The 14,015-nt window shown below is 40.5% G+C and overlaps 1 protein-coding gene across 10 annotated transcripts in view; it reads right to left on the bottom strand.

Annotated features, from left to right (window-relative positions):
- NRXN1 (neurexin 1) overlaps positions 1 to 14,015 on the bottom strand; it is a 1,474,530-nt gene that overhangs the window by 921,703 nt on the left and 538,812 nt on the right. For all 10 annotated transcript variants that reach the window (XM_056568026.1, XM_056568028.1, XM_056568034.1 and 7 more), the window contains one exon: positions 2,536 to 2,837. In XM_056568026.1, coding sequence (XP_056424001.1) covers positions 2,536 to 2,837 — 302 coding nt within the window. The remainder of the gene's footprint in view (positions 1 to 2,535; positions 2,838 to 14,015) is intronic.

Genomic DNA, 14,015 nt, shown 5'->3' with positions numbered 1-14,015 from the left:
TGGAAAAATGAAAAAGGTATAGATCATCAAAATAGAGGGATTTAAAATGTACTAATTTGGTTATAAAGTTTGAGATAGAAAAGTATATAATCATGGGTATCATTTAATCGTATTATTCTAAACAACACATGTCATTTTAACTGTAAATTGTGTGAAAACAACACCTTCCAAAATTTGCAAAATTGCGGTTTTCTTTTTCATTTCCCCACACAAATAGTATATTTTTGGTTGCGTTCTACATTTTATGGTAAAATTAGTGATGTCATTACAAAGGACAACTGGTCGCACAATAAACAAGCCTGCATACTAGTCTGTGGATGAAAATATAAAAGAGTTACGATTTTTAGAAGGCGAGGAGGAAAAAACTAAAATGCTAAAATTAAATTGGCCTGGTCCTTAAGGTCAAAATGGGCTTGGTCCTTAAAGGGTTAAAGAAAATTGGTAAGCACTTCTTGCTATTTGAAGCTGCATATACTGTTGCATGGTTAATTGGATATAAAAGCAAACTGTACCTTTCCTGGAGCTGAAGAGGGTCACCTTTTTATTTCTCAAGTGTCAAGGAGGCAGAGCTAATCTGCTCAAGTGCCACCACCTTATCTTTTCAATTCACTTTCCCTAACTTTTCAGTCACTCCTTGACTGATGTACAGAGGCCTGAAGCTGGGAGGTGACAGCGAGCAAGGAGGCATGCCAGGCTGTGGCACTTAAACATCTCACTTCTTTGACACTTGGCTGAGAAATAAAACAGATTTTAAACCTTTGGAAACCACCATCAGCTTTAGGAAAATCACATTTGGATTTTATGTCTAAACAACTATCCAGCAGTGTCTGCAGCTCTTAGCAGCAACATATTCCCTTTAATCTTTTCGGACCCCTATATGGCCATGATGCCTTCTAGTTCTTCTCTGATAGGGTTCAAATACCTATTCTCAAGATATATTCACTTTAACCCCTTAGGTACTCAGCCTAATTTCACCTTAAGGAGTCAGCAAATTTTTCTTTTTGCATTTTCGTTTTTTCCTCATTCCCTTCTAAAAAATCATAACGCTATACATTTTGCACCTACAGACTCATATAAGGGCTTGTTGTTTGCATCACCAATTGTATTTTGTAATGACACCTTATCTTTACTCTGTAGGTCCAGACGGTTACAAGGATACCCAATTTATATAGATTTTATTTCATTTTAATACTTTAAAAAATTATAAACTACATGCACCAAAATTAGTTTTTGTTTAAAATTGGCATGCTCTGACCCCTATAACTTTTTTATTTTTCCGTGTACGGGCGGTACAAGGGCTCATTTTTTGCATTTTTTGCATCTGCAGTTTTTATCGGTACCATTTATGTTTTGATGGGACTTTTTGATCACTTTTTATTAATATTTTTATGGTATATGAAGTGACCTAAAATGCACAATTTGGGACTTTGGTATTTTTTACATGCACGCCATCGACCGTGTGGTTTAGCTAACCCAATATTTTAATAGTTCAGACATTAATGCACGCGGCAGTACCACATATGATTATTTTTTTTCTTTATTACATTATTTTATTTTAAAAATGGGAAAAGGGGGTTGATTTTCCCTTTTAATAGGGAAGGGGTTAATGAACTTTTATAAAACATTTTTTTTACAAAGGGGGCTAAAACATTCAATCTTCTGATTGCATATACTGATCAGTGTTATGCCATTGCAAAGCACTGATCAGTGTAACTGGTGATCTGCTGCTCTAGCCTTCTGCACAGGCATGGAGCAGTAGATTGCCAAATGTACAACGGAGAGGCAAGTGAGGACCCTCCCATCGTCTGGTAAGCTGATCGGAACATCGCAATTTTGTCTCGATAGTCCTGATTAGCTCTGCTGAGCTGCCGGGTTTCTTTTACTTTCACTTTAGATGGCGCGATCAACTTTGATTGCGGCGTCTAAAGGGTTAATGCCGGGCAGTTGCCCGATCTGCCATGCCTGGCATTAGCCATGGGTCTTGGCTCCCCGTAGCAACTGGGACCCACTGGGTTTAACCTGTTCTTTGCCGGTGAGAACGGTTTAAACCTGTTAAACCGGACCAGTGCGTACAGGTACGCCCTGAGTCCTTAAGGATCGGGGATGCAGGGTGTATGCATACGCCCTGCATCCCAAAGAGGTCAAATAAATACCTGATTACTAAAAAAAAAAAAAGAAATAAACCTAAAAGTGCTTCAGTTTTTGTCTACTTTTGTTAGTTGCTTTGTGTACCAGTTTCTCGGAATATCTAAACTATAAATCAGGTCGCTTAAAGATAATAAGCAAAAATATTTGTAAAATTTCATACAAAAGCAATAAAAAAAAATCTATATCTACAGAATAAAGTACATTTACCAAATATACAATATGTTATCTATCTCCCTCCTATACGGCCCTTGGTATTTTCTAGGTCTGCCCCTGCTCAGGTTGAATAAACGTAGCCAATATCTATCAGTATATTTAATCTTGAGAATATTTTTTACTTAGCTGTGTTGAAAACAAAATGAATAACATTTTCATCCATTTTACTGTTACCTGACGCAGATTTCTTGTTACTTTCACATCATGCCAGTTATTGTCATTAAACTTTCCATTCACCGGTTCCACCAAGGCCTCAAAGGCCCCTGACCCCAAATTAATGACCAAAGAGACGGCTCCATTTTTCAAGGCCAGATTGACATAATCTGCCGATTTTCCTGTGTGAAGCATCAGTCCGTTCCTCTGAAGAGTTTTAAACGACAACGTGATTTCATCGCTGCTGCTTTGAATAGGGTTTTGCGATAAGTCATAGCAGAAATACTCAGACCCCTTAAATGTGGCCATATACTCTTCCTTTCCTGGAAAAGAAAAAAATAAATGTATGTCACATCTGAAGAATAACAACCTAGCTTACTGTAATTCAGTTTTTTAATGGCATCAATTAAAGAATAAAAAATTGAAATAGAAATAAGATAAGAAAAAAGATACAAAAATAAAGGAAACAATAAATAAAAGATCACCTCTTTACTTTGAGAGACATAAAAAACATCAATTTCCAAAGCAGCTGACAAGTTATGTTAAAAGCATTGTCAAATGTATAAATGGATGAAGTAACTGAACAAATAGTTCATACTAATACAGGGTCATGCATAGATGGAGAGAGCCTTACTTTCAACTATTGGTTCGTGGTACAAGCAGCTCATTATTTTTATGCATGAGCTCATTAAAAAGAAAATTAAAATACAACTTCAGCAGCTTAGCATAAAAAAATGCATATGTTACTGAGGCTGAATATACTGATAGAATGTACAATTTGTTCTGAGCCTCAATGTTATATTACATTACATGTAAAAAAAAAAAAAGGGATATATAACAAAATTATGTGCAGCAGAAGTATTCTTAGAAAATGTTATTAATAATGCAAGGTGATCATTAAAAAAAAATCTTGATTAAAAAGTCCTTGTGCCTTTTAGGGACCACAGAGTTAATGTTCCTCGTTGAGGTGGGAGTCTTAAAGATGTTTGGAGGCCTATAAACCATTTATGCTCCAGTCGGAATTCAGCTGGAAAATGTATATGTAACGTAGTTGTCTCACCTCCTTTTCAGGTAGCTTTTACTTAAAGTCAGTTTTTCACTACAACTTATAGTCTTAGAAGCTGACTAGGAATGTATGCCGAGACAGAGATCTCTCCAAAAGGAAAGATTACCCATCTACAGGCAGCTGTTTAAGGATTTTGCCCTTCGCAGAACAGAGCAGGGGGCTGGCTGGATAGAGAGAGGCCTATCATGGTACCAAATGGGTAATGTTTCTCCTTGAGGAGAACGTCAAGAAGACATGTGATGGTTTATAGGCCAATGATGCTCCACTGGGAATTCTCTACAGAAAAGAAATGTAAAACAACTCACACACCATTTTTTAGGAAGCATTTTCTTTGAACACTTTTAAAAGAAAATCTGAAAAGCTGGTGTGAGAGTTGCATTTACATATCCTTTCTTCCCTTACAGTTCAAAGTCACCAAGGCCCCACATTTCCAGACGACCCCCCTCAACCGCTTACTCAGTGACCAGGATGAGCACTTATCAGGGTCATTCTTCTGAGATCCCGGCTAATAAAAACTTTTGACATTTCCCTGACATGTCTCTGTCAAATTTTTTATTTTATTTTTTATTGTGTTTTTTTTTTAATTTTATGACGGGTACACTTTAAGATAGATATATGTTTATCCCAGCCAGATTTACATTCACCTACTGCTTGTAAGATTCTTTTTTTTCATATATGCAAATGGACAAAAAGTGCCCAAAGGGCCAGGACAATCATCTCAAGTGCCCAACAATTACATTTCCTACAACTGAGAGACTGCCAATTAAATGCAGGAAGAGAAGACAATCAGCAATAGAGGATGAAAATGCTGGGTACTCAAGGTAATGGAAGACTCTTTAAGGATTTTTCTTTAATCCTATCAAAAATTTTCCAAATATATAATGCCCTTTAGTGATTTAATAGAAACATAAAAACATAGAATGTGTCAGCAAGAACCATTTGGCCCATCAAGTCTGCCCAAAAATCTGAATACTATCAACAGTCCTTGGCCCTTTCTCATATGAAGAATAGCTTTATGCCTACCTATCGTATATAAGGATAGCCTTATGCCTATCCTTCGCATACTTAGTAAGGAGCATAGTAACAGGTTAGGTAAGGACCTCAAAATACGATGGAACTGCACTTCAGTCTCCCTTTAGAATAGTGAACTGCAGTCAACGTTTATATATTGAGGTCGTTACCTAAGCTGTTACTATGCTCCTTACTACAGAACACATTCTTTGCACAAGAAATTGGCTTAGCTTAAAAAATGGCTCCCTGTTGAAGAGAGCATGAGTTAGGAATCCCAATCATCTCTGCAGCACAGAATTCACACAGTACAATATACTAGCTTGAAACTGAAAAAAGAAAAAAAAAAAAAAAGATCTTGGATAAAACCCTGTGAGCTGTGAATTATTTCTTTTGTTTGCAGCTGATTGCAGAAGGACCTAGCATTTATTTGGTACATTGATATATTGGCTCTATAACCTTTGCTATGATGAAAAATTGTCCATTATCCTTCCTTCAGACCAGGGGATCATTTCCACTTACTTTAAACAGAGCCAGCAAAACAATGGCACAATGGTAACTTTTCATCTTAAAATTAGGACGGCCGGGCTCGATTTGACCAATATAACACCGGCGAGTCAAAGAGCTTACGTCGGAAATACCTGCTTACCGCACACTATAATTATAGGCTAGTCAAAGGAATCATTTTACTGTGAATGGCCGAGCCTAAGTAAAACCAGCTTCTCCAGGGCTTAGAAAAGATTGGAAAAAGCTTTTAAGAAGGTTAACAGTTTGTATGTATCACGCCTTCCTTAAGTATTCAAGGCTAAATCTTGTGAGCTAATGGTATTTTCCTTGAGAAAGCGAATGAAAAGCCAATTCAGCATGTCTGCACCTTCTATAAAAGGCAGCTTCATATGTCACCGAAGATCTGATCAGCCCGGTAGCCGCAGACACACTCAGCGTAAAGCACCTTCCCGTTTTTTTTTCTGAAAAATCACTGTCTGTAATATCTGATTTTTCATTGTCATTCTACCTTTATTCAATCAATAATAGAATAGATTAGATGCTGGACTCCTTTTCATCCACACATTTAGACTTTGACCCCTATTGTACTATGAAACTGATAAAGTATCAATAAAAATAGATTTTTCTTTTTTATGGTCTCCAAATTGCTGTACTTAGAAGAAATAATACTTCCTTATTTGAAATTGTGGGTAATGTACTGTATTTACCCGACTATGGTTGTGAATTTAGAGCAATTAAGACTACTTCCAATTGTAGGCGGGCAGACTGACCCATAATAATTAATGACCACAGAAGCCAGCGTCTGTTGTCTGAAATCTATCATCTCTAAATATGGAGAATTAAGTTTGTAGAATCTGAGGAAAGATAGAACCGTTCTTCCTTCTAACCAAAAAAAAAAGGGTGGGACCACCTATGGCAAAGAGACAAAGGAAGTCGAGGGACTGACATACTGCTTCAAAGATTTATTATTGTGCAGATAACCACATAAATGACAGAAAACTCAACACATTTCGAGCTAATTGTAGCTTTTAGTTATAAGTACTGTATATAACATACACACCAACCCTAAGTGTAAATATAACAATGGAGTGGAGCTTCGAGAGGTCACAGGAATACAAATGGCAAGAAGACAAGAGACAATGGATGGCACTCACCATGCAGGTAACTTCTTTATTCAGCCAGGCATCGGGTGTAATACACAGGCGAGGGAAGCCTTGGGAAAGGGAGGACGCCGGAGTCCTCCCTTCCCCACGCCTCCCCCGCCTGTGTATTACACCCGATGCCTGGCTGGATAAAGACGTTACCTGCATGGTGAGTGCCGTCCATTGTCTCTTGTCTTCTTGCTACATTGTATTTCCGTTTCACGGCTGAGCACCACCGCTACAGGCTACCAAGACATAGTTCAGTTGCTGCATGTCCACCTCTACTTGCCAAGCTTAGTCTCGCAGTGTCGGAGTTTCCATTCTTCCCACCGCACTACTGGAATACAAATGGCGGCGAACAGGATAGAGGGAGCAGGAGTCACAGCAAGTAGGTTACTTTATTCTGACCGAGATGCAATGTGTTTTGCTGTACATGCGCAGCAAAATGCCTTGCATCTTGGGCAGAAAAAAGTAACCTACTTGAAGCGCTGTGACTCCTGCTCCCTCTATCCTATTTGTTGCATATAACATGTCAGAAAGTCTAATTTTCGAGGGGGGCCGATGTGCACCCTACGTATTGTACGTATTGGCAAGCCGTGCAAGAAATGACATAGACTGCAAATACATAGGATGCCCATCAACCCCCTCGAAAATCAGACTGAGAAAATATCTTTCTGATATTTCATATGCAACAAAGAGGAACGTCATATAGGAGTGACATATGAAGCTGCCTTCAGTCTCACGGCTCTTCGCTCATGCTGGTGATATCTCAGTGCTTAAAGTATAGGTAATAGAAAGAGTGTCTTTGCCCATTTGAGGAGGGGACCGATGCCATAAACATTCAGAATTTTTTCTCTTGGCACTAATGACCCTAATGGTCCTAATGAAAGACAAGATTTGATTTATGATTTTGATTAGACACTATCTGTATTATCTCCTAACCTCCCCTCTCTGATCTTTTACACCATGCACTTGTGGGATATATATATATATATATATATATATATATGTATTTGATTTCAATATCGTATGTACATGGTATGATATGTTACGTATGTAATGCTAAGTAACACTTTGTTATTAATGTTTTCTACTATCATGTTGTTCTTATTGATGTTGCCTGTGTCAGTGTTGGGGGTGTTAGCGTAGGTTGCTGCCGCTCACCCTCCCTATTACACTCAATGTTGGCTTGTATGTTACATACTTATGACTAAGAGCTGTAATTAGCTTGGAACTATAATCAATCGTTCAAGCAGCACGTCAGTCTTTGCTGGACTTCCTTTGTTTCTATAGTTCTAGTACTGTACATATCCTCACTGAGCAGAACAAGTTACCTTAAGAAGTGGTGTAACTAGTCAGTGGGCTAGTGGATCGTGTACCCTGGTTGATGGGTGCTACCTGTGTGCCAACAAGCCACTTTGTCCTTGCCATAGTATTTGTATATAGGGCGAAGGTTGCAAACTGCACTTTTGTATGGGGTGAAGGAAAGCCTATTGATGGCTTTGTCTCAAGATGCATTGTGCATATACTAATTCTTTAAATGACTTAATTTGCTGGATTATACATGAAATGGACAATTATATATTATTTTTGCACTTTTAAGGGTAGGGTCACACGTAACGGATACGCAGCGTATTTCATGCTGCGCAACCGCTGGTGACCCGACCCCTTTTGTGCCTTCAGATGTTGCGGCAATCTGCCGCTGTTGTGAGTAACCACACAGGGAGCCTGCTAGTCGCTGAGTCCATCTGACATCGTGGAGCAGCCGCGATGTCTGAGTGCACTGCGCATGTGCAGTGTACTCAGACATCGCGGCTGCTCTGCAATGTCAGAGTGCACTAGGCGACCTGCAGGCCCCCTGTGTGGCTGCTCGTAACGGCCCCTGCGAGCAGGCCAGGGGTGGGACATGGCGGAGGGGATGTCAACAGCTGGAGGCACAAAATGGTCGGTTCACCGGCGGATGCGCAGCATAAAATACGCTGCAGATCCGTTATGTCAGACCCTTCAATAAAAGTTTCCTAAAATAATACATAATTGTGTATTTCATATAAAAGGCAGCCACATTTTTTTTACATCTATCTTTATATAAAATAAAAAGTTTAGTACATGTTAAAGTTCAGAAGTCTCATAGAAGTAACTGGTGGAGTTGCTGCACAAGTGCTCTGCTGCCTCCTTCACTCCGGGAATAAAATACATTTTTTATTATGATCGCTGTGAGTCCCATGGTCAATTTCCCTTCAATCAGCTACTCTCTGAATTGGGGATAACTTTTAACCTTGGAATAACTATTTTAACTGTTTACAACACTTTCTTTGCCTCACTAGAAATTTTTGTAAAGTTTCTGGAGAAGGGGCAGAAAAATCTAGTCTAAATTAAGACAGCTAAGAGTTTGTGTAAATAGGAGAAACATATACATATATTAGAAAAGTCCCAAGTGTAGGGTTCTGTGCATCACCCACTATACTGAAGGTGACACATTGTTGGTCAGGTAAATGAATGGTTCTCATGGTGGGCTGAATCCTGTTATTTTCTCAAACACTGCCATTCTCCAGTGAAAAGGCTCCATACTATATAATCTTACACACACTAATGCGAGCCGGAGAATATAACTCCAACTGAACAGAAATTCATGGTTTGTCTTTCAAAAATCCTAAGACTCATTTAGCTCAGCAGTACATTTGCATCTATTTCTATGTAAACGATCCAATTTTACAGCAAGCACACGGAACTGCCAAAATGTCATTTCTTTGTATATCAAAGTTATTTAAATAAAACTCCAGCAGTCTCGTAGCCTGTACCCACCCGCAAATCCAGTTACAAGGACAATCTCTCGGTGTATAGGAAATACATTCTATCATATTATGTTGTACTTTATGTGTTTATTTTTTTTATCAGTGGTTTTATTGGGGGACATGGCACTTAAAGGAATATCATATTGGACATTCAAGATCAGTCTGTTCACAGATTTCAAGGTGTTGACTGTAATGTAAAGATATGAAAGATAAATAAATGTTCTAAAATTTGTTCTCAAATTTAATTCCGATTTGAGCATATAGACGTTTTGGCTCGGACTGAGAAGTGTAATAAGCAGCTTTTTTCAGTCTGAGAAAAAGCTCAGTTATGTTTGGAAAATGATCCCAACATAGTCCCTAGCTGACTCTGCTCAGGATGTTAAAATGAGTAGGGCCGGTGCCTTTTCTAGCACAGATACATTGGCATTAGAGATGAACAAACTTGAAATATTTAATTTGGCCGATTTGTCAAATTTTCTGAAGAAAATTATTTGCAGTGAATCTATATTAAAAACGGCTATTTCTGGCCTACAGAGAGCCTCAATAGGGGGGTAGAACACTTTGCGTTGTTCTAATATGCATATGGAGTGTGCTGGGGTAGTGAAATAATACTGTTATTCAGAATAACATGCAGATTACCGGCATCACTTTTAGAATCACTACCGCAGAGCGGCACAATGGCAGAGCCTGGAGGTAGCATCAGTGTCAGGAGACCATATAGTGACTGAATGACACAGCGTGGAGGTGTTGGCAGCATGAGGAGACCATATAGTGGCTGAATGGCACAGCGTGGAGGTGTTGGAAGCATGAGGACACCATATAGTGGCTGAATGGCACAATGTGGAGGTGTTGGCAGCATGAGGACACCATATAGTGGGTTAATGACATAGCATGGAGGTGTTGGCAGCATGAGGACACCATATAGCTGTCATTCAGCGTGGAGGTGTTGGCAGAATGTGGAGACCATATAGTGGCTGAATGACACAGCATGGAGGTGTTGGCAGCATAAGGAGACCATATAGTGGCTGAATGATGCAGTGTGGAGGTGCTGGCAGCATGAGGAGACCATGTAGTGGCTGAATAACACAGTAGCCCTCATTTACTAATGTCAACCTGACTTTTTTTGTCGGGTTGTGCGACGAAATTTGTGTTGCATAGCCCATGCAACACAAATTTGGTCGCACAACCCGACAAAAGATATCATCACTCCGAGTGTTTTTTAAACCCGTCAAAATGGGCGTGGTTATCTCAAAAAGGGACGTGTTTCCAACAAAAAAGAAAAAATACTCAGAGTATGATGAAAAACTCACAGTGAATTTTTCTTCACTAAAACCTGACAGCTCTGAGCTGTCGGGAAATTACTGAAAACCGAGTGAATCCTACCCCCATCATGGAACAGGGTCTGTTCCATGTTGGGGGTAGTAGTGCAGAGGCTAAGGGGTTGATCGCATCGGGTCTCACTTCTGAGACCCGATCTGATCAAAAGTTATTAAGCAAGGGAGTGGGTGGCATGGTCCGCTCCCCAGCGATGTACGATGTATTTTACTTTCATTTTCAAATTCCCCGCTGGGATCCCTGAATGGCCCGTACTGAAGAGCCATTCAGGGATCCCTGCGGTGGGGAAAGATATATAGAATCGCTTGGGGTTTTGTATATGTCCCCACAGCTTCTATATATCTTGCCCCCTGCTGCGCTATATGTCTTGTCCCCCGCAACGCATGTGTACATATATATATATATATATATATATATATATATATATATATATATGCAAATCATAAAATGTTGCAGTATCTTGTAATACCTTTCTTATTGGACTAACAGCATTTTGTAGAGACAAGCTTTCGGGATTCCTCCCTTTATCAAGTCCAAAGCTTGGACTTGATAAAGGGAGGAATCCTGAAAGCTTGTCTCTACAAAATGCTGTTAGTCCAATAAAAAAGGTATTACAAGATAGTGCAACATTTTATGATTTGCATCTGCATCACTGGACTAATACGGCTACTCAAATTTACTATATATATATATATATATATATATATATATATATATATATATATGTATATATACATACCCCCCGCAGCGCATGTGTACACATATATAAATATACCCCCCGCATAGCGCTATTATATACCCCCCGCAGCGCATGTGTACACATATATACATATACTCCCCGTATAGCGATATTATATACCCCCCGCAGCGCATGTAGATATATATTGTATGTGCACCGCACACCGCATCTATATACATATGCCTCTGAAGCGCTATTAATGACTAACAGCTTGTCAATGATAGCACTTCAGAGGCATATGTACATAGAAGCGAAGTGGGGACCAGACATATAGCGTTATCTGGTCCCCACTTCGCTTCAATACATAATCCTCAGCAAACACCAGAGCTGCCCCATCGCCTCCCCCATCCCCGGTGTTATAATTACCTGTTGCCAGGGTCCGGGGTTCGCGATCATTCTGGCTTCGGAGCTGTTGTTGTGCGCTGTCACTGTGCACACTAACGAGTGACCACCCCAACGCACGTTGTGACGTCACCATCAGTGCGCACAGTGACAGCGCACAGCAACAGCGCCGAAGCCAGAGTGATCGCAGACCCCGGGCCCTGGCAACAGGTAATTATAACACCAGGGATGGGGGAGGCGATGGGGCAGCTCTGGGGTTTGCTGAGGATTATGTATTGTAGCGAAGTGGGGACCAGATAAAGCTATATGTCTGGTCCCCACTTTGCTTCTATATACATATGCCTCTGAAGCGCTATCATTGACAAGATTAGTCATTAATAACGCTTCAGAGGCATATGTATATAGATGCGCTGTGCGGGGCATATATAATATATATCTACATGCGCTGCGGGGGGTATATAATAGCGCTATGCGGGGGGAATATATATGTGTACACATGCGCTGCGGTGGGTATATAAGAGCGCTATGTGGGGGGTATATATATACATATATATATATATATATATATATATATATATACACATGTGCTGGGGGCATGTGATTGCGCTGTGTGGGGGGCATATATACAAATTACCCTGCGACACAATTTCCAACCCGTGCAACACTAATTTTTCTTCCCATGCGACACATTAGTAAATCAGGGAGAAAAATACACGGAGTAAATCAAGAAACACTCAGAGATAAACCCGACACTCTTAGTAAATGAGGGCCAGTGTGTAGGTGTTGGAAGCATGAGGATATAGTGTCTGAATGGCACAACCTGGAGTTGACTGAAGCATGAGGAGACCATATAGTGTCTGAATGGCACAGCCTGGAGTTGGCAGCAGCATAAGTAGACACAAGGGCTTCACAATCCCTAAGATTAAAAAATGAATTTTGAAATTTAAATTGAAGATTCATGGTGGCTAGTGCTACCATAAAAAATGTTAGGTCCAGGCCCAGTAGCATCAGTAAACCATATATTGGCTGAATGACACAGCCTGGAGGTGGCTGAAGCATAAGGAGACAATATAGTGGCTGAATGACACAGCCTGGAGTTGGCTGAAGCATGAGGAGAAGATATAGTGGCTGAATGACACAGCGTGGAGGTGTTGGCAGCATGAGGAGACCATATAGTTGCTGAATGACACAGTCTGGAGCTGGCAACAGCACGAGTAGATACTAGGGCATCACAATCCCTAAAATTAAAAGATGAATTTTCAAATTTAAATTGAAGATTTTTGGTAGCTAGTGCAACCATAAAATTTTTTAGGCCCAGGCCCAGCAGCATTGGTAAACCATATATTGGCTGAATGACACAGTCTGGAGTTGGCTGCAGCATGCGGAGACTAAATAGTGGCAGAACGGCACAGCCTGGAGGTGGCTGGAGCATGAGGATACCATATAGTGTCTGAATGCCACAGCCTGGAGTTGGCAGAAGCATGAGGAGACCATTTAAATGTAAGATTTTGAAATTGAAATGTAAGATTTTGAAATTGAAATTGAGGATTTTGAAATTGAAATGTTAACTTCCAAGTTTTAGTGCCCCAGGCCCCGGCGTGTGGGTACAAAGGACCAAATTTAACAAGAAGTCACATGTCACATGGTGGCACAATGACAGAGCCTGGAGATGGCATCAGTATGAGGAGACCATATAGTGGCTGAATGACTGCCTGGAGTTTGTGGCAGCATGGGGAAATCATATAGTGTCTGAATGGCACAGCCTGGAGGTGGCTGAAGCATGAGAAGACCATTGAAATTTAAGATTTTTAAATTGAAATTTAAGATTTTTAAATTGAAATTTTAACTCCCAAGTTTTAGTGTCCTGGGCCCTGACGTGTGGGTATAAAGGACCAAATCAAACAAGGAGTCACATGTCATATGGCAGCACAATGACAGAGCCAGGAGGTTGCATGGCACAGCCTGGAGGTGGCTGAAGCATGAGGAGACCATATAGTGGCTGAATGGCACAGCCTGGAGTTGGCTGAAGCATGAGAAGAGACCATATAGTGGCTGAATGAGACAGTCTGGAGGTGGCAGCAGCAGCATCAGGAGTCCTGAAAGTGACCAAGTGACAGAGTGGTGCAGTGGGCTACAATACCAGCACCCGGTGGCAAAGGAGGGTGAAAAAAGGTCTGATGCGGAGGAATGTTTGTAACTGGGAGCAACGCTTTAAATTTGTTTGGCACTATCCATATTTGTGAAATGTTGGTGTGGCACCATGGTCAATCTACTCTGATGCATCAGGCATTGGTTTTTGGAAATCCTGGCTGATCCATGCCTGATTCATCTTCACAAAGGTCAGTCTCCCCACATTTTTTGTGGACAGACGAGTTCTCCTTGAGGTGAATATGGCCCCCGCCGCACTAAACAACTGCTTAGATGGCACACTACTGGCCGGGCAGGACAATTTTTCTAAGGCAAACTTTGCTATTTGCGGCCACAAATCAAGTTTGGCGGCCCAGAAGTCTAGTGAATCTTCAAGGTGTATTGACCCTCTGCTGGTTCAAGTCCTGCTCCAGGTGTACCTG

The sequence above is a fragment of the Hyla sarda genome, chromosome 3 (genome assembly GCF_029499605.1).
Source record: "Hyla sarda isolate aHylSar1 chromosome 3, aHylSar1.hap1, whole genome shotgun sequence".
NCBI lineage: Eukaryota > Metazoa > Chordata > Amphibia > Anura > Hylidae > Hyla > Hyla sarda.
The sequence above is the reverse complement of the archived record's forward strand: the minus strand, read 5'-3'. Positions and strand labels throughout refer to the sequence as shown.